Source organism: Suillus paluster (assembly GCF_016628075.1).
Source record: "Suillus paluster strain FC165 chromosome Unknown EDB91scaffold_17, whole genome shotgun sequence".
In the NCBI taxonomy this organism is placed as follows: Eukaryota; Fungi; Basidiomycota; class Agaricomycetes; order Boletales; family Suillaceae; genus Suillus; species Suillus paluster.
The window spans coordinates 99255-120459 of record NW_024537577.1 but is presented as its reverse complement, the minus strand read 5'-3'; the positions used below and the strand labels follow the sequence as shown (position 1 = coordinate 120459).

Sequence of the window (21205 nt, the reverse complement as noted above, 5' to 3'; positions counted from 1 at the left end):
AAAAAGGTATAAGATAAAAATAGGTGAACTTACAGTTTTCTTTCTTGGCCTCCTGAGATTTCTTCCAACAAAACACATTCCAGACATTAAGCTTTGAACACTTTGAATGGAGTCATCCCTGACCCATGTACAAATTGTGTTGTACACGATAGAAGGTCTTGTGATGGGCGGTAGCCATGGTTGCCATAACATTGTCAATTTGGCTCCATACAGCATTAAGTGTGTCCTTAAATTAACGCAACTTCTAGGCTCACTGAAACTTGAGAGCTGCGCAAGCTTCTTTGCTGAGGGTGACCTTAGGATGACTATGAGGTTGCACTTGAGTGCACCTTGCACACTTTGCAGTGTAGAATGACTGGGAGACCATTGTCCACAGAGGGACAGCAAAAATCAGTGAAGGGCTTTTGTAGTTGAATTCAAATATTTTAAACACACCAAGAATGCATTTATTTTTTCTAACCTGCAGCAGAGAAACAGGACATATGGCTTATAACTAAAACTCAAAGGGGAAAAGTGATCTACAGCAAAATAATAAGACACTAAAAAAGTATATGCCACATAAAAAAATTAGTATACCAATAAGCTTCAGGATGACTGTGAGGACGGATAATGGCTGCTATGGTCATTCAATTAAGTTAGTATAATAACAGCAGCTAATATAAGTATCACTGACCTTTACAACCTCAGGGCTGGGTGGCATGCCATGAAGGTCAACCAACAGTGCCCAAGACAGAATGGAAGCATGTTCATATGAGAGATCCCATTTTGGAGACCTGAACACTGCCTCCCATTGGCTGCTATGGACTGTTTGAACTAGAACACAATGCTTGGGTAAGATTTCATCCCCCAACTTAATCTGATCCAGAGCAGCATCAGTATTCAGTCCATTGACAAACAATGCAGTGTCCTGCTCCGATTTTGGTACTGAAAAAATTGGACCTTCACCAACCACCTTGCCAGGTGCAAAAATGTCTGCATGCCTATGTCAGCGAACTTGTGAATGGGGTGTGCTTGGCAGTGTTGAAATTTTCTTGCCAAGACCTGCACCCATCTCTGCACCACCACAGATAGCTGCAGATGGAGCATCATGTGTCATGGTTGTTTGCAACTCATTTGTGAAGATGTCGGCAGGTTGGACAGAACATTTTATATGCACACCAGTAGCAGCCACTGGGCTGGGTAGATACAGTGGGCCCTTGACATAAATATGAGCCGCAGCAACTGTCAAATTGAGTTAGCCATGTGAACAGCAAAAAAAATGATCTACTACTTACAGTGTTGTGGTGGTTGGATATTTTCAACAACACAGTGTTGGTTGAACCGCTCAAGATGTGGCATTGTGAACTCTTGGGCAAATACCTGCACCCAGACAGCAAGGTCTCCACCAATTTGCTCAGGAGTTTCTTGTAGTTTGCAAGGTGCAATGTAGAGGTTGATGAGGAGATTTTCAGGTGAAGTGACAGCTTCAGACCCAGCGCATCAAATGAGGACTGAAATTCTGCCATCAAGGCAGTCTTGCATACTCAGCTAGGAAACGAGTGAGACTTAAGTAAGACATGGACACCAACTTAGATGACTTACCATGTCAAAGACATCTTGCAGCAATGCCTCAAGCAGTTCCTTGTGGGTAAGAGATCTCTTGCCAGTTCATTTGGTAGTGCCACTAAAGCTAAAGTACGATGGGTGAAGGCCACCAGGCTGTCTAGCCTGATAATGTGTCCAATTGATGTGAACATCATGCCTCAGTAAAGCCCTATCAGCTGCTTGATGTTTGTTATTGCTGAACCCTTGAGCAAATGTTGAAGTGTACAAAGTTGCAATACTGGGGATGGTGAATTTCATAGTGGCTTGTCCCGTGGTTTGACTTGAGGGGTGAATTGAGGTGGTAGACACAGTAGTGGTCTTGGTGTTTTCGATTGGAGTGACCATGGTGGAACTAGTAAGGTCTGTAGTTGTGTAGCAGGGTTAAAAGCACGAATAAGCACCAGAACATAAGATGTAATCATGATGCTCACTGTTGTGGGTCATGCAATTCTGGAACAAGTCCCAGAACAAATCAAGCATAAAATAGCTGTGATTGCAAATGGTAAATTCATGGAGAGATCTCAAAAGTCTTGTTGGTGTCTTGCTTCTACAGATTACAGATGAATACATACATTGAGCAGAATATTGCACTGTCTAACTGATTGAACACTCAAAGTTTATACAGCACATGAGCTCAAGATCACATCCAAATTATATGCCTCCAAAGTCAACACTGATATTATCATTCATCTAGCTGCTGCAAGGAGCATGCGGTCTTTCTCAGCCTTCCTCTGCATCACCATTGTTATCCTCAAGCTTCTTGCACTTGCCTTTGCATGTGTCTGAAGGTACAGTATATGCAGCATTATGCAGAATGGGATGTGAGTCATTAGGAGAAACAGGAGTGTGGAAATAAATGTGGATGTGAGAGGGTGGAGACATTGTCAATGAGGATGACTACTCCTGGTAGGAAGCAATTAGCTCTGTACTTGAATCTAATGGCTGGATTTGCAGTTGACATCCGAAGCAGAGAGATGTATGTCATATGTAGTCCTATGCAATACATGAAATAGCAATCACAAAGCAAATATGTAGTATGTCAGTCATTTATTGAATGTATAAAACCAGCCATGTCCTCAGTGATCACTTTGTGTTCTTCACAGTCAAGAGCTTCAATATCATCAAATTCCAACACAAGAGAATCAGCATCTGGTTGCGCTGTGATAGGGATTAGGATGATATGTGCAGTTGAAGATCTACACTCGCCAGAACTAGCCCCATTGGTATTGACTGGTCTGCTGAATGCAGGATTCACAAGTGAGTTCCAATGCCCCTGATACCAGAGAATCCAAACAGTCTCTCAATCTGATCTAACTGATATATGTGCACAGCATTGATAGCCACCTGTGAGTGCCACTGGTGTTTCAGCTTGGAAGCAAGTAATGGGTCAGGAACAAGAAGTTCATTGATAATGGCAGACATCTCAGTGGCTTCATCATGGATAGCAGTTTGGAGCCGGTGAATTTCAATATTGAGTTGAATGACTTCTTCACGAGCTCAGCAGAGCTTAAAGTACTTTGTAGTCGCCTCATGGTGAGCTGGCCTTGCCCAATCCTTGTCTTGGATGTCAGCACAAGAGTCTCACAGAAAGTCAAACTTGCCAAGGAAAGTGTAGTCAGCAATGTCTTTCCACGTGATCTTTGGTCTTGGTGGGATCAGGGAAGATTGTAGCAATTGATTGCATTGCGAATAGCATTTGAGCACCACTGTAAAGATTTGCTAATTTGTTGACGTAGCTGGTACCCTAAACAAATCAATCAGTCATAGTACAAGCACCTACTAGTAGTGGAACACTCAAACCTGTGCCCAATGTGGGGAATGCTCCCACTGTAGGCATAAAACCCTGCCAATTCCACATCGTCTCACATCAGTTCTGTGTATTCCGCACGTTCCGCATTTCCTGCGCATCGTCTGATGGGTTTTGCATTCCCGTGCATCCTTCGGAACACGCCCGCACTATCCGATATTCCCACACATCGTCGGACAACCTTCACATGTCCTGTCCCTATCCTTCCAGGTCCATTGGTACGCTGTATCTCTCTTCCCATTGCTTCTAATGTTATCCGGATCCCATTGACACATGCCCTTATGGCACAGACCCCTATTGCGGAGTATTGCGCCCTTGTGCACTGCCTGCCTTCACTTCCGCTTCCTGAGAACTTACTACCTGTACCTCAGTGTTCCTCGAAAATAATGTTCCCTATAAGTAGTGGTACTCAGGGCTTGGGTGTTTTTTATTGAATCCCATCTTTTACCTTCCAACTTTTCTCCGACTTTTCCTTCACCTTACTAGAGGACCGCTTTGACTTATGCCCACTATCAATCTAACCTTGTGATATACTTCCTTCAACTTGATCTGCAAGTTCTAACAAATCTGTATGTTCTGCATTGTATCCAGTTGAGTTCCACATCATTCCATTCCATTCTGCTTGAGTTCCACTTGAGTTCCACCTGTTCCGCTTGAGTTCTGCTTGTTTTGCTTGTTCCATATTTTTGCGGATCCTCATCCTTCCTATGGTAGGGTTGATTAGGGTTGTTTAGACAGAGACTGGCAATCCCCAGTAGCAATCCCCTTTAGGTTCAAATGTGCTTGTTCTCAAGTGAGGCAGCAGGCAGCAAAGACCCAACTGTGTAGTAGATGGGATTCTCACTGCTGCACTTGTTGTACCCACACCAATAACAAGAGCTTCAAAAGTTCAAATAATTTCATAACAATCAAATGTTCCAGCTCGTCTAATGCAGCATGATACTTGCCGAGTGTCACTTCCTTCTTGAAATGGTTGTATTCCTTGCCACCAATCACCCATCTCTCATCAACAGATAAGACACATTTGCAATGAGCAACAAGCCCCTCAGCATGCTGTAGTTTGGCATAGGAAGAATCAACTCAGATGCAGGCTTGCTTGAGTGCATCATTCATTTGTTCCAAACTGCCAGCATCTACTCCTGTAAGGGCATTATTCCCAGATTCACAGGCAAAATTCTATTCAGCCCTATTAAAATTCAGCATCAGGGATGGGCGGCAGTTAATAGCTAATGTACAACACCTTTGTTCTGCAAGTGCATCAAGTACCTCAACATAATGTATAGAGAGCCAATCTCATGGAGCTGGCTGCTTCAAACTATCCAGGTATATGCATTCCTGATCGAAGAATCCAGGGAAGTCGTTGTTGCTGAGGCGTAGCTCAGCCTTGGTAGTCTCTAGCTCAGCCATCAACAACCAAACTGATTTCAACACTTCTCAATAATGATTCCACAAATAATTGCCTGACAGCAAGTGTCAGTATTGTGGTTGTAAATTTGTCATGACATACTAAGTGCAGCATACTTATTGGCATCCCAAAATGCAAAATGTTCCTCAATGGCTTGGTGGTGATGAAAATGGTTAGCATGTCTTGTGCTATGTGCAAGCTCATTAGATGTGGAGAAGATATGCTCACAACCCTCACCCTCAGTATGCCCTGTTCTCAAAATATACATTGGGTGCCAGTCAAGCTGGCACCTTCAATTGTGTGCATGGCCATGGAAGGCATCAACCATCATCTGAAAGCCAAGATTGTGCACACGAGGACCCAATGTGCTATTGGTTAATGTTTTTGAGAAAGCACAACCAATATTGTAAGCACAACCTGTTATGACTAGGATAGTTCTTCAGTGTTCCAATAAGGGATGATCAAGGCTGAAGCATATTGTGAGTTCTAAGATCAAAGGTTCTGGCTAGTCGAGTGTCAAGGGCTTTGCTAGATCAAGTATTCAGGCTAGTCTGCTGGAAGGCAGCTAGATCGGTGAACTCAAAGTATCAGGGGAGAACCTAGTAGATTCAAGTTAAGGAATACAAGTACAGGATGTGTGGTATATATACATAACAAGAAGATGGTTTAGGGCCGGTCTGTAGGTAGATGACCCTATCATGAAAAGGTAATCAAGAATAGAAATATAGTAACAACCAATCAGAAAAAGAGACAAGAAGTGGTGTGATGTTGGATCGACCAATCGGAGGCTAGTATGAGTAATCATCTGTGTAAGCATAATGAGTAAGCACATGAGCAAGTGTTCACATGTTGGATGTGTTGATAAGCAGTCACAAGACCCAATGAGTAAGTAAGAAAAGGAAAAGAAAAGAATATAGTGCCATTGTAACACAACCTCCATTTTGGCCATACACAGTAAGCAGCTTGTCAATGATTGCTAATGGATATTTGCACTGCCAACATGCATCAGTACAAACAAAATCATTTCAGAATTTGGTCTTACAGTTCTCCACTTCAAATCATATCACATGCTAGAAGCACAAAATGATGTCAGCATGAAGCGATGAAAATTCCCAACTCCTTGAATACTGCAAACATCTTCTTACATATGTCTGGTCCAGTGTTTCTCCCTGATTCACACATGAGAATGCTCCTGAAAGACTTGTGTCTGTGGGCTCATCCATCCAGTTGTCATTACTCTTTGAGTCCGTCTCAAAGATAATGTTAGAAGATAGTTGTATGAATAGTGAGCACTTACAGTGGCTCAAAAAACTGTCTGCATGTTTTCACACTTTTCACTATCTATTATATTGTATGAGAATATACAAACACTTCAAGGACATGCTGGTACCATATTGTAGTACTACTTCAGGGCTTTCAATTGAGCACTATGGTGTGGGAATTGGTTGAGATATGGTGAAGATATGAGGCTTACAAAATGATGACTCATGCGGACAGTTTTTTGACTTAAGTATTTTACAGTGATAATCAGGTATTCTAGTACTTTGTGTGACCTCCCTTGGCTTTAATTACTGCTTCTATCATTCTAGGCATACTCTTGAAACTATATCTAACTATATAAACCAGAATATCACATGTGTCATGGTCATAATCACCATGAAAACCATCTCCTCTGCTCAAAGGGATAATATCCTCTCTTTGTCCTATATTGGCCTCTCTGTTCATCAAATTTCCTCTAGAACTGGAGTATGCAAGTCTACCGTGGCCAAGTTTATCAAAGAAAGCCACCTGGACAAGGAAAACTCTTGTAGAAGATGTCCATCTCTACTAATAAGAGGGCTATCATCCAACATATCACTACAGGAAACGCTGATAATGCTATCCAAACCACCCATTATATCAATTCTACCATCACCACCACTGTCTCTTCACAAACTGTGAGGGATGTTCTCAAGGCAGCTCATCTCAAGGCAGTAACAAAGAAAAAAAGCCTTTTCTCTCTATCAAACATAGGCAGAGAAGACTACCTTTGGATTGGCCCATCAAAACTGGACTGTAGAGGACTTGAAGCATGTTATATGGTCATATGAGACCAAAATCAATAGGATTGGGTCCAATGGGAAGGTATATGTGTGGAAAAAGAAGGGGGATTCTCTAACAGACAGAGAGGTTAGTGAGACTGTCAAATGTGGAGGAGGTTCTCTAATGGTACAGGGCCACATACTACAGTGACCTAACTCCGTATTATACAAGTGAACAGACATACATAATATCCTGTATAAGACGGGCCAGTGGACCATGGGCTGATGTTATGAATATCCTCAAAGATGATGGATGGGCTGGGAGTGATATTATTCCCGGTGGAGGTGGGTGGGCCCATGTCAGGAATAAGTAAGGTAGATGAGTGGGCTGATGCACATGAGTATTATATAGACGGATGGGCAGAGGTAGTTGGATATTATGTAGATCACTTAGACGGGTAGGGCCAAGGGTAATTGTTATCATATACACGGGTGGGCCCAGATACATATCATGTTGATGGGTGGGCTGAGCTGAGGGTGTTGTATGATATACATGGTTGGGCCCAGATGTATATGATGTTGACGGGTGGGCCGAGGTTGTTATATGATATGGACGGGTGGGACTATCGAGTGCCAAGTGCCAAGCTCCGACTACCGAAATTTGAATGAACCGAGCATCATGTACCGAGTTCCAGGACCCAGGAGTTCCGGGACCTGGGTCTCGACGCTCAAATATTTGATATCTAGCACCCTTCCAATTATCTGGTATTTCATTGACATACTAACATTGCAATGAATGATAATCTGTCTTTGAAAGCTGAGTTCCAACGACCAAAATTTGAATGAACCAAGCATCATGCACCGAGTTCCAGGATCTGGGAGTTCCGGGTCCCGGGTCCTGACACTCAAATATTTGATATCTAGCACCCTTCCAATTATCCAGTATTTCATTGACATATTAGTATAGCAATGAAATGATAATCCATCTTTGAAAGCTAAAATCAAGGTTCCCTATCTGATCCACCCTATCTCCACCACCTTTAAAGTCTGTGGACATCCGGCATTGACCATCTGATTTCCCAAGATCAACACCATCATGAATGTGTCTTCCACCTCCAATATTGAAATAACCTTCTGGCGCACTTGGGCCTTGACTGTCACTCATGAGGCATGTGAATATACCAAACAGAAACTCATTGCTGAGAAAACAGGAGGAGACCCAGTCATATCTTCTCCTAAGCTAGACACCAATCTGGTGATGGCTTGTGATCAATTGGTGCATTGCCTCATAAGGCATATAACAATCCCAGTGGGTCTTCCCACAGATTCGGACAGTCCATTTGATCATTCAAATTGCTTCACAGTTCAGATGCAGATTGATATTGCAAGATAAAGTAAAATGATCTCCCCAAAGGACACTAGGCATAATGAAGAAAGAGAGGTGAAGTTGCTTGTGAGGTGTCCTCCTGGCCATGAAGGTACAAAGTTGGTCGACATACCCGCCACAGTTCTCAATGCTACCGGCGCCATCATTGCATGGTACCTCCCAGATGCCCTGACAGAAACCACCCAGGTGGGTAATATATTTTGTTACTCAATGGATATGGAATATGAAATGGGAACTCCAGAAGGAAATTCTGGCAGCCTCCAATTTGCTCAGTCCAAGCCTTGCAAAAAGTGTAAAGATTGATGGGAGTTGGTGAACTAATCAGGATTGGTTCAAACCAAGCTCGGAAAATGATGGCATATCTCCCGGGTGCATCAATCTATCTCCGGCTTGGTTTCAACAGGGGCATGAGGTGGGATCTCATGAGATGGTGATTTTTGATAGTTAAACTGACTAATCTGGTAGAATCTGTCAGACCCAGCAGTATCTGCCTCATTGAACGGACCATTCTCCGAGAATATTCTCAAAGCCATTGCCAGGCTGGCAGCAATCACATCAGCCGCACTCAGGGTGATGCATCCTGAGCAGTACTGGGCAGGGATACGAGCCTTTTTAAGCATCGGACAATCAGCCAAAAGCAAGAATCTTCTGAGGATGTCAGAGACCCTCCAGTACTGGGCATCCGTGTTTAACACCCTCACCGTCATTTCCCATCAGCAAACCCCCAATCATCGAGACCACATATCCATTCCTGAATGCTTTGATATTCTCACCACCGTGGGTAATTATTTGAATGCTCGCATGAGTATGCCAAGTCTTCAGCTAGAGTTCATGTACAATCCCAGTGTGGGTTTTGGTTGCTACTGTGATATCAGCGCGACTGCGGCCAATTCAAGTGCATTCGACCCTATAGGGGAAGCAGTGCAATGCAAAACACCAACAACAAGTCGTATTGTCCGACCTAATAGTCGATGCCGATGCCGACTTGGCTGATCGAAGTTGAGCAAAGAGAGAGTGAAACTGAGCGAAGTGGAGTGGTCCTGAGTGATAAATGAGTGGAATAGAGGAGGTGTGTGTGTAGTACAATGAGCGAACATTTAAGAGAGTCAGCTGACAACTCAATGAGAAATCACACAAGAAATCATTCCAAGTGAGAATTTGCTAGAGAAACTACTAAGAACATGGGCGGAATATATAGTAAATGAGACTAAGCGATGAAGGGGAACTTCGGGTTGCTTAAGATGCCTCATGGATTGCTAAATACTTGTTTCTCTGTGTCCATGTAATAAGGTGTGAGGTGGGGCAATAAAAGGCCAATAAGCGGTCCAATTATGCGAATGGGGATGGAAAGCGATGAAAGTAAGCGATATACGTACCAGTAGACGATGGGCCAATGACATGAGACAATGGACAGTGACCGATTGCATGTGCAGATGATGTCCAACTTGGATCGAGTGTGACTGATTGGGCCGATCATCGACAACGTTGATGTGGAGCGGCAGCACGGGAAAGTGGGTCGGAGAGGATCGGAAAGATAGGGGATACTAGCTTAGTAGCGATCGGCTTCCTACACCACATTCCATGTGAGCTGAGGAAACAAGTGAAGAATATGAGCGATCGGGGGTGGCATAACCGAAATTATGTTCCTTGCAGCTGAGTATTGCAGAATCGGTGTCACAAAGGTCTGATAGCAATCTCAGCATATTGCTGACCACAGTAATCAGTCTGATGGCTTACAGTGATCTCCCATTGGATTCCGGCTTTAAAGTAGATTATCCGAGCTGAAGGAACATTGTTCTTGGCAGCCTCCATCTGATATTGACTGATATAGGCTTGGACTCGCGATGCAGCCATTGCCAATGTAGCTGCAATATCTGCAAGACTCATTGTGGGGGGTTTATATTCATTGCCGGAATCCTCAGTGGCAGAAGGTGATGCAGGAGGTGCAAAAGTTGATGGAGGAGGTGAATTTAATTCAGACATGAGCAATACAGGAGTAGGACGCTAGCAATGATAATGACAGTTTTTGCAGATGGGAGCGACTGATGGATTGATAAGGAATTCAAACTCCAACATGGGCTGACCCGGCCCCTTGCCGAGACTCAATTGTTGTGGTCAAATCATACATCAGCAGAAAATATTCATACTTCATTCATCTCGGGCATCTATTACCATGCTCTGCAGGTCTTGAAACGCTGCCTGAGCATCCTGCACCAATGATTCCCTCATCCGGTCGCCCCATTGTGTTGATTTCCACAAGAAGAAATTACACATCCAATCCATCTCCAATTCCACCAATATCAGTTCTTCCTTCCATCAATCCTGTAGTGCCTTTGCCCGAAGCCAATGAACTCGGTAAACTTCACACAGGTCCAGTGAGATCACAGGCATTTGTCAAGAAAGCTGGAACTCACATTCCTCATTCCACAAGTGATCCGAACCCCCCAAATCTACTTTGATAGACCAGAACCAATTGAGAGACTCATTTCGCTGACCTCGGGCATTAGGATCGCCCACAGCTGTGCTGATTTTGAGCTGCTCCTGAAGCAGGGGTTTATATTTTTGCAGCTTGTCTTGGCCCAGCTCAAGTTTCATCATTTGCTTCCTGGTCTTGGTATATATGCTGGCATGGAGGGACACTGCCTGCTGCACTGATGTCACCTGGGACCAAGCTCGGGTTTTCAATGCTTGATATTTGGCTTTCCTAACTGTTGTTTGGAAGAGTATTGCCTTGTTGCACAAGTGAATTCGGAGGTTGTGAAGGGCATCATTGGCCTGTCCTTCACGAAGCAACAACTCCAGTGGAATCAGATCCTCTGCCAAACAACGTTTGGATCGATCTACCCTGAGGTTTGATGGCAATGGGATGACAGTGAGCTCAGGGGAGTTTGTCCATGTATCGGATTTCCCGATGAAATCCTCCGGGTCATCATTGAGATCATCAAGAATGTCTATATTCAAATCATCAGGGTTGTCATCTGCATCAAATCCCTCTCCCAGATGCATCAGAGCAGTCCAAGTGAATGCATCTATCTGGCCTTGTAGACGATCGCATTGCCGGGCAATGTCTAATCTCTGAGTCTTGGTAGTTCTTTTTCCTATTCTTCGGACCTTGATGAGCAATGTGATTTGAGCCTCTTCAATTGCCAGGCACATTGATATCCATGTTGCCACAGATCTGCGAGAAGGTGCTGCATGATGGGCATTACCCTCCTGCAGCAGTCTAAGCTCTATCTCCTTTTTGCTCGGTGCTGGGTTCAAAATGAATTCAGAATTCGATTGAGACAGAGTGATCTTACCCTTCTTGATATTAATCTCATATATATCCATCGCAGCTGGATCTTGTATTCTGTCGGACTGAGCAATCCTCTCACTTGCTAACCAGTCTGTCTTTAAGTTGGCCGGTGCAGCTTTGTTGAGTCTGTCGAAAGCCTTTCCACTTTCGGCAATGCCATTCTTCGCCTGCTTGTATTTCCTGGCAAAGGGTCCTCTTCATGCAGATCATCTTGCAAAAGTTGGAATCTTCATCTGGAAATCAAGACATTCCTTCCGATGTGGGGAAGACATTCCCTGAGCAGCAGGAGAAATCAGGTTGAGACGTGCCCATAGGGTCTCCATTATCTCTCCATCAATGCGACCAATGCCTTCAATGAAATTTGATGCATATCTGGCATAGCAGCTATCCTGATGTCCATGGATATGCCACAGCCCGATTCTGGGAATGACGGTCAATTCTGGAACCATTGTCAGAAATCAGCCTTGATCCACCCGAACACGCAAGTGCTTGTTGTATTGACAGTTGATGTCATAGAAGGTGACAGCCCTTGTAATCTCATCCATGTTGTGCTGGTGTCATATACCTGATCCGACTGCTCTAATATCAATACCCGCTCCGCTTTCTGATCATCTCCGCTCCATCCATCCTCTGCTCCGCCCAATCATCGTCCGCATCCGCTCCTACATTTCCGCTCAACTGCTCAACCAGTCCCCTTCCATAACATCTCCATTCAACTGGACCTCTTTCCCCTTTTAGATATATGCTTTCCCTTTCGGTACATAGACCCTTACTTCCAGTTCACCAGTAATTCCTATTACCGCTCGATCGCTGATCCGACACGTACATATTGATATCCACTCCGACTTGTGTCTTCACCTGTGTAAGTACTTACAAATTATATCCTTGGTACATAGCTTTATAACATAGTTATCCTGATCACTGCCTCATACATAGAAGTATATAACATATCATGTACTTAGATATTTTCCTCAGTCTTAATATTACTTGTCTTCTCGCAGTTACTTCTTGTGAGAATTCTCAGTAGGACCTTGCCTCCTCTGGACACAAGTCTCAACTTGTTGTCACCTCTGACCCTCTGACCCTCTGACCCTCCACTCTGACTTAGAGCTGTGCTCTAAGTCTTTCCCTTATTACTCTGCCCCTATCAAATATTCTCCTTTGTCCCTCCGCATTATCCTCTGCCTTCCCCGCCCCTACCAAACATTCCCCCTGTTCCTATCCACCCTCCGCATCACTCCCCACCTTCTCTGCTCCGCTCCTAGTCAGCCCGCCGCTAGTAGCTCTTACTCCCTGACCCTCAAAGCAGACCCAAGTGGTCCACTCGTCCTATCGTCGGACAACGTCGGACCCGCTCCAAATTCGGGGCACGTACTCGGCTAAGGGTGCAGCGCAAGAGCTGAAGCCAAGCCCCGACCCCTCTGCTTCCTGAGTTGGCATGGTACCTAACAGCTGGGCAGCCTCACAAAGTGCGTAGTCCATGTTCATTTGTCTGCAAACGATGCATGGTCAACTCGGGAATGTTGAATGGCATGTCCGGCTTGCCTTTCGCCTTTCTGGAAATCTACCATCGAGTGAGGGACAAAGCAACTGTGTCGGGCACAGGCTACTCCCCCGATACCAGTGGACTCCAGCTTGTGCTGAGCTGCATTTACTTGATTGACAGCCCGATGATTGTTGCAGCTCAATTTTTCCACAGTGTCAGCAGCCTCTTCAAGATACTTTTGATACCTTTCCTTTCCCACCATAAACCCCAACCCATTGGAGAGCCAAACTTCATCATATGGCTTGATGGGATGCAGGTGTTCAGCTTTGAAATTTCCATCCATCACAAATGACTGGGTGTATTTCCAGCTTGGAGTTTTTAATATCGCTGACGTAGATTTGGTAACAAAAGAGACTCACTCATCAAGTGATTCATCCCCTGACAAGGATATGTTAATCCCAGGCTGAGGACATGCCGGGCAGAATAATGCGAGATCTCCGGCATTTGGGTTATCAGAACGATGCCTGAAGCCATGCCATTTCATAGACTTTAACTGCCTCCACTGTCGAGCGACTCTTATAAGCTCTCTGTATTGGTCCTTGCAACGTGCTTTCTCAATACAATGTGCTTCAGATGATGTAGATATGGTATTACCAGAACAAGGTGTGGAAACACGCTCAAGGTCATTCACCGAAGCTTGCTGTAATAGTTCATCGCTGAGGTGCCGCATTCAAGGTTGTCCAACAGAAAATCATCTAGCACTCTGAAGGTGAACATGGTCTTCTGCTTGTTAAATGATGCAGGGAAAAAGCCATGTCAAAACATTTGAATGTCTGGACTCATGGCATTGGGACAATCACAGCATCGAACCTCAAGGTGATGGACTCCTGACTTGTCAACGATGACCATTGTATTTTCCTTGGGCTGGAACTCGGGTCCTGACACAGAAGGTAAATCTTCAGGTTCAAAGTGGTCTTCTTGTTCATCTTCGTCAAACAAATCCCACCTATCTGTGACTACCGGACATGGCTTGCCATCATGACCGAGGTATATGACGAGTCCAACATGAGCCAGACAACTTTGCTTGAAGAATTGACCATTCCATTGACTGATCCAGTGGAAAGGATTGCAATGATGTTGACTCCGGCAACGGCCTGTGCAATAGAGTGGCTCCCCAAGACAATCTTGACATTTGTAGACCCCATCCTAGTTGCAGATGACGCATCTCCTATCTTCTGGTGGAGCTTCTCGATCCAGGAGGTGATGGAGATATGATTCCTGCCTTGGCAGCCATTGCCTGAGGTAGTCATTCTGACTCTGCATTTTTTAATACTTAGCTATTGTTCGAACGACATTCCAACATTTTACATGAACTTGCCATTGTTTTTGGGAGTTGCAAGGGCTCAAATGACCCTTGGTCTTGCTCGTAAGTATCTTCAGGAAAGTCTTCCCAAGGAGGTGGGGCCTGAACAGGTTCAAGTGTTGATGATTCCAGGGGAGAGTTAGGCATGGACCTGTAGGCATGTCGTCTCATGCTGGCAAGTGGGACCTTGACCCATGTCTTCCTACCTTTGCTGCCCCTTGCTTCTACCCTGTGGGATTTCTGCAATGGGGTGCAACGACCTATCTTCATTTTATTCTTCAATGTTGCAAGGAAAGCATTAGCTCAGGAAGGTCAAATGAATTGTTATTCCATTATCGTATTATGCAGTTTGGTTGGCTCATTACCAATTCATTTCCATTAATGGTGTTGCGTCCGTTATAGGTAGATTAACCAACTGTTAGGCTTGGATCAAAGTTGAACTTGCGACCATTATTACTTCCACTTTGCTTATCCTCAGCCCATTCTGCAATCTTATTCACCATGGCAAGATCAGGTCATTCCACTCAGTTGACTTCTAGAAGACACAGAACGCGTCAACCACAGTCACAGAAGCTCACGGAAAACGAAATTTCAGAGCTGAAGAACTACCTTCCTGAGTGGACTTCTGCAAAAAGGAGCGAGAAACGGGGAGTTTTCAATGCCATGGCTCGAGCAGCCAGGTTATTTGCTCCTAAGGTCGACCAAGGACAATGGAAAAAAAGGAAGCAGGTGATACATCCTTGTTGTGTTGAAAAACTCGATTTTTCATGTCTGATTCTTCCTCTGCCTCTTAGATGTATAAGACTTGGTGTTCAACAACAAGAAAAAGAAGGAAAGGAAGGACATGATAAAGTATGGGAGGAAATGGACGCCTAGGCAGGTGATCTATCAGCAGAACAGAGAGGAAGTGCTAAAGAGGATCGAGGACAAGTTTGGGGCAAAGCCAGGAGGTCATGGAACTCGGTATTTGTTACCTGGAACTCGGAACTCAGCACTTGGCACTCGGCACTTGGTACTTGTTTCAATTCACAAAAAGTTGTAATGATGCCCAGAAGTTGATACCCAGAACTCGATGCCCGGACCTCGGTAGTCAGCACTCGATGCCTGGACCTCAATACCCAGAACTCGATATTCGGTGTTTGGTACTCGATGCCTGGAACTTGATACCTGGAACTCTTCATAGATGACTTATTCTACATGGCATTAATGTAACACATCGGTGTTCTGGTAATTTACATGTGATGTGACTATGTTATCGAAGATTCAGTAGTTTACTGAGTTGGTACTTTACATTTGATGTTATCAAAAATTCAGAAGTTTAGTTTTGGTTTTGTTCTTCACACTGACGAATCATGGAATCTACCACCTTAAGCATTTTGATGCTTGCCTGTTCAGCTCTTCTCAGCCTCTGTAGCTCAGCATCAGCCCTCCGGAGCTTGTCAGATGTATCCACCCAAGTGATTTGAAATGGTCGCTCAGCCTCGATGAGTAGTGTATGGAAGGCACCGGAAGACCTCCATTATCTTGTTTGTAGCTGCTGAGTCTATCTTGAAGTGATTGCACTGAAATGAAAATAAGAAAAATGATGGATGTAGTAGTATACCAGATACTCACATCCGGAGTGTTCAAATGACCTTATTGGCTGGAACTCATGAACCATCACATACAAATCTTCATTTGTGAGCTCCGGATGTGCTGGATCGTGTTCAGTGGGTCTTTCATTTGCTTGCGAGATAAATTAAGTATCGATCGAAAAATGTGTTGAATTTACTTACATGACATTGAAACTTCAGATGCAACCGGAGACTCACAATGTGCATAGATAGACCCTGGCTCATCATCACAATCAATCAGATCCTCATCAGGCTCAAGGTACAAGTCCGGGTTGATGTACTGAACTGGTTGATTGTATTGAACTGGAGGTAATTGATCTGTAAGAGTTTAGTGAACATACATGGTAATATCTAAGTGATAAATGTACTGGGGATTGCAGCCAACACGCCTGGACCACTGGATGACACAGAATCATCTTCTATGTCATCATCTGGCCCAAGGTATAAATCATCTAAGGCATGTAAGATAAATACATAGATAAGGCATAGTACAAATAGATTTTACCTGTTGATGTCCGGGACTGTGTTGAATCATCTACATCCATTGAATAATACTCGGTCGCTGGAGGATTGTTAAATCTGACTGTTGGATGTGAATTCATGCTGTGAGGGACGGAAGTACCAATAATTGATTGTGTACTTGAAGTTCAACTGAAGTCTGGCAACTTCCAAAAGTTGAACCATCACCAAACAAAGCCAAACAAATCAACAAAGTTTTACATGGTCATTCAACTGCCTGTTTTCCCTCTGAAACTTCATCATTTTCACATCTGATTCAAAGATTTACACATCTTTCTCATCATTCAACATGTCCACTCCAGCTGAAACCTCTTTTGCTGAACTTAAGGCAATCACTAGGCAGATTGTTGACATTGTCCGCACGGCTCAGCTGCTCCCACCCGGCAACAGCCACTTGGCTCTGAAAGCACAAGTCACTGAACTGGTGGTATGTGATTTTTCCTTTTTTTTCTTTTTGTTTTCCCTAATGTCCGGGCAGGCTAAGGCCATCCGGGACCATGAGGATGCACCTTGCATTCCGGGCATAGTCTTGTCCTGCTCCAAGGAGTTACTTCACGTTCGGAAGATGTCCCCTCAGGTTTGGCCCAACTGGCACAGCATCAGCCATGACGATCCTCGCCTCCAGAAGCACAGCTGGCGCCACAAGGTCTCCGCCTGAGAGGCGTTAGGCGACCAGACATTCAATCTTCCCCTTGAGGCCCCCAAATCCCCTGACACTGTCGTGATTGACCTTCCCTCCCCACCTGTCATCACTGGCAGCATTGCCAGCCCATCTTCCGGCACTATTGCCAAGTCCTGGGAGAACCGTAAGGATAAGGGTAAGGGTAAGGCATTAGATGCTGACCCGGAACCTGAGGCGGACGGGAGTAGGAAGAGGAAATTGCCCCTGATTTCAGGACCCTCCTCCCAACTGCCAAAATCCGCGATGAAGAGTCGCAAGAGGGCAAAGTCAGCTTGCGTTGTGAAGTCAGCCGAGTTTGTGGAGTCTGAGGACGAACCTGAGGACAAGGTATGTCATGCCATTTATTTTTTTCATTGCCACTCATTATTTTGCAGCCAGCTGCCCAAGGAGGGCCGGTCGTCTTAGTTCATCGTCTCACCTCAGTCTCGCCCTGGGTCCCCAAGAAGAGACCTTTCGGCCCTGCGAAGGTATGTCCAATTTCTGCCTGCATCACTCCCCATCATCCATACCTTCATCAGGTAATTGCTGGAAGACGTGCAGACGTCACCGGGCACACGGACTTGACGTCCAACACCCCCGTGGCCACCCCGGTGGTGGCACCAACTGTCATTGATGGCCCTGCTGGAAGCTGTCCAGAGGTCGTCGAGGACTTGGACTCAACATCCAACACCCCCACAGTCACCCTGGTCATGATGCCAACTGTCATCACTACAGATGACATTCTCATTCCCGGACCCATGAGTACTTTGAAAATTCATTGTGCATCCTTCAACTAACTGAACAAACAGAACAACCCATGCTGGGCTTGCAACAACGTGGAGTTGCCCTGCACCACCCATTTCGACAAGAGGACTGGGAAAGGCTTTCTCTCCTGTGTTTTCTGCAACACAAAGAAGGTAAAGTGTTTTTCCATCACCCTTGGAAGTCCACCGAAACGGTCGCGGGGTAAGTCAACCACCCAGAAGGCCAGGTCCGGACACCTTCCAAAGCTCTGTCCACCTCCCAACCAAAGGCCCAGACCTGCAGCCAACCTTGTGGTGTAGCCGGATCTACCAGTGCCGGTGCTGCCGGAACTGCCAGTGCGTCTGCTGTGACCACGCCTAAGACGCACGGTCACAGCAAGACAATAACTGCTGTCAAGGCACCTGCCCCACCACCTACACCCTCACCTGCACCAGCTCATAAGTCTTTCGAATTTCTCATCATCATCTTATCTTATTCCTTTGTAGCAATTGCGTCTTCGAGTGCCTGCATGCCTCGTGCAGCTCTCAATGTCCCCATCCCGGACCTCCATTCCATGGCAATGAGTATTCACGATAGTGCCGGACACATCAAGGCTCTCGAGGATCTTGTTGCCGAGCAGGGCAGACGTATCAATACCCTCACCAGGCTCCATGAGAGCCTTCGATGCGAAACCATGGAACACCATCCCTCATTTCCCCTTCCCACTACTCCGGCAATTGCAACATCTTTGTTGCTTGATCAATCCGTCACTGGAACAACGTCACCCTCCCAATCTGCACTCCCTCCTCTCATTGATCTTTCGATGGCAGTGATGGAGCCCACACCCTCGAAAATCAAGGATCCCTCTGCCATCAAGGGTCTCACATTTGAGCCAAGTCAAGTTCAACTAGCCCTGAACCCATCACCTACTCCCCCAACTGCCGGAGACATTGTGGTGCCGGATGATCCACACAACCTTGTCCCGGAATACGATTCTGCTGATGACATGGATGTTGAGGTCAAGGTTGAAGTTGAAGGTGGTGATGAGGGTCATCTGGGCAAGGTTGAAATGTCTACATAATTTGGTAGTGTTAGATTTCTGTAAATGTTGTTGGTGCATTGTACCCCTGGCATACCCAAAGAATTAAACCATCGAGTCCTGGGCAACAACCATCGAGTTCCGGGTATTTTGTCAATTGAACAAATCACCGAATACTGAGTACCGAGCTCCGGGCACCGAGCTCCAGGCATTGAGTACCGAAATATCGAGTTCCAGGTATTTTGTCAATTGGACAAATCACTGAGTACCGAGTACCGAGTTCCAGGCACCAAGCTCCAGGCACCGAGTTCTGGGCATCGTGGTCCGGGCATCGAGCACTGAAACACAAAACTAAAATACAACATTTCGTAAATTGAACAAATCACCAAGCACCGAGTGCCAAGTGCCGGGTTTCAGTACTCGGCACTCGATGCCCGGAACTCGGTGCCCAGAACTTGGTACTTGGTACTTGGTGATTTGTTCAATTTATGAAATGTTGTATTTTAGTTTCGTGTTTCGGTGCTCAATGCCCAGACCACGATACCCAGAACTCGGTGCCTGGAGCTCGGTGCCCGGAACTCGGTACTCGGTACTCGGTGATTTGTCCAATTGACAAAATACCCAGAACTCAATATTTCAGTACTCAATGCCTGGAGCTTGGTGCCTGGAGCTTGGTACTCGGTGATTTGTTCAATTGACGAAATACCCAGAACTTGATATTAGCTACCTGGACGTCGATAGACGTTACCTGGAACTCAATAGATGTTCCCCAAAACTCGGTACTCGGTATTTGGTATTTGGTGATTCATCTCATTTACGAAAGATTGTATTCAGGGTTTTGTGTTTCTCGTTTTGGTGATCAATGATGGGTGTATGCACTCATACAGTGGGTATGTACTGGTGCCTACATCAGCACACTGATTAGTATGTTATCCAACTATCTCAGCCCACTGATGTTTATAACACTCATTCTTCTGGGCCCACCCATGTATATAATATCAACCATCTCGGCCCACCCATCTATATAATATACTACTACCTCGGCCTATACATCTATATAATATACTACCACCTCGGCCCATACGTCTATTGATATGTATCTGGGCCCACCCATATATGTGATATCCAACTACCTCAGCCCACCTGTTAGGTACTGTGCTGGCTCAGGAAGCAGAGGGGTCGGGGCTTGGCTTCAGCTCTTGCGCTGCGCCCTTAGCCGAGTACGTGCCCCGAATTTGGAGCGGGTCCAACATTGTCCGACGATAGGACGAGTGGACCGCTTAGGTCTGCTTTGAGGGTCGGGAAGTAAGAGCTACTAGCGGCGGGCCGACTAGGAGCGGAGCGGAGAAGGTGGGGAGTGATGTGGAGGGTGGATAGGAGCAGGGGGAATGTTTTGGTAGGAGCAGGGAAGGCAGAGGATAATGCGGAGGATGGGAAAAGGGACAAAGGGGAATATTGATAGGAGCAGAGTAATAAGGGAAAGACTTAGAGCATGGCTCTAAGTCAGAGTGGAGGGTCAGAGGGTCAGAGGGTCAGAGGGTCAGAGGTGACAACAAGTTGAGACTTGTGTCCAGAGGAGGCAAGGTCCTACTGAGAATTCTCACAAGAAGTGACTGTTACGACTAATGTTCACCAAATGGTAAAGGTCAGATCACAACCACTAGGACTCGGTCAGGGATGATGATGATCAACTGATAGGATTTGAGCGTGAACGTCTAAGCCCTACATGTTACGGCTGTGTTTATCTTGCTTCTTTTTCCCTTGATCCACACTTACTACGCATGTCTCTTATCATGCTATATTTAGTTCGGTATTACTCAGACGCCTCATTGCTTACGCATGTGCTTACTGATACATACCTATTATTATGTCATACCCTGTACCCTGGATACTATATAAACCCTAGCTAGGTGACACTGATTCTTCAGCTTAACCTACACTGGTTTTCCTCTGAAACATCTGACTTGATTCTAAGTTACCTCTTCGGTACTTAGTCTAGACTTGACTTTGGATGTTCTTAAGATTGTTGTCTTGAACGTATCGACAGACCTTTGGTCTTATTGATTATTGTTTGCCTGCGTTATACTTCGGCATAACAAAAGGTTAAGCTCTATCACAAGACGACGCTACCCTAGTAGTTGTCATGATACATTGTGGCTTATAGAGAACAAAGAAGATACTCCTCGGAGTCAGACCAAGAAGAAGAAGAACACTTTTCTGAACCAGGTTCTCCTATCCAACAGGATAAGAACGAATACTTTGAAGGATACAGACCTGATCA

The 21205-nt window shown here is 45.2% G+C and overlaps 6 protein-coding genes across 6 annotated transcripts; 2 read left to right on the top strand and 4 right to left on the bottom strand.

Moving 5' to 3' along the window:
• Positions 1-4231: 4231 nt before the first annotated feature.
• EDB91DRAFT_1236581 (uncharacterized protein) lies at positions 4232-5064 on the bottom strand (the record flags this gene model as incomplete). The annotated part of the gene is made up of 5 exons (XM_041321476.1): positions 4232-4470; positions 4516-4567; positions 4658-4683; positions 4708-4824; positions 4899-5064. 5 exons carry the CDS (start codon positions 5062-5064, stop codon positions 4232-4234), a joined length of 600 nt encoding a protein of 199 aa, XP_041178673.1.
• A 3152-nt stretch (positions 5065-8216) lies between these two features.
• On the top strand, positions 8217-9207 carry EDB91DRAFT_1080813 (uncharacterized protein; the record flags this gene model as incomplete). The annotated part of the gene is made up of 4 exons (XM_041315288.1): positions 8217-8390; positions 8530-8616; positions 8670-9050; positions 9118-9207. The coding sequence occupies 4 exons, from the start codon at positions 8217-8219 to the stop codon at positions 9205-9207; spliced, it is 732 nt and encodes a 243-aa protein (XP_041178672.1).
• A 564-nt stretch (positions 9208-9771) lies between these two features.
• EDB91DRAFT_1246871 (uncharacterized protein) lies at positions 9772-10187 on the bottom strand (the record flags this gene model as incomplete). The annotated part of the gene is made up of 2 exons (XM_041322723.1): positions 9772-9888; positions 9942-10187. The coding sequence occupies 2 exons, from the start codon at positions 10185-10187 to the stop codon at positions 9772-9774; spliced, it is 363 nt and encodes a 120-aa protein (XP_041178671.1).
• A 333-nt stretch (positions 10188-10520) lies between these two features.
• On the bottom strand, positions 10521-11948 carry EDB91DRAFT_1080812 (uncharacterized protein; the record flags this gene model as incomplete). Its single annotated transcript, XM_041315287.1, has 3 exons — positions 10521-10564; positions 10619-11679; positions 11770-11948. 3 exons carry the CDS (start codon positions 11946-11948, stop codon positions 10521-10523), a joined length of 1284 nt encoding a protein of 427 aa, XP_041178670.1.
• A 3801-nt stretch (positions 11949-15749) lies between these two features.
• On the bottom strand, positions 15750-16563 carry EDB91DRAFT_1080811 (uncharacterized protein; the record flags this gene model as incomplete). Its single annotated transcript, XM_041315286.1, has 6 exons — positions 15750-15910; positions 15963-16073; positions 16124-16135; positions 16160-16279; positions 16330-16413; positions 16467-16563. The coding sequence occupies 6 exons, from the start codon at positions 16561-16563 to the stop codon at positions 15750-15752; spliced, it is 585 nt and encodes a 194-aa protein (XP_041178669.1).
• Positions 16564-16769: 206 nt separating this feature from the next.
• Positions 16770-18966, top strand: EDB91DRAFT_1080810 (uncharacterized protein; the record flags this gene model as incomplete). Its single annotated transcript, XM_041315285.1, has 8 exons — positions 16770-16907; positions 16959-17057; positions 17142-17489; positions 17537-17629; positions 17681-17903; positions 17951-18107; positions 18189-18241; positions 18392-18966. The coding sequence occupies 8 exons, from the start codon at positions 16770-16772 to the stop codon at positions 18964-18966; spliced, it is 1686 nt and encodes a 561-aa protein (XP_041178668.1).
• Positions 18967-21205: the final 2239 nt, after the last annotated feature.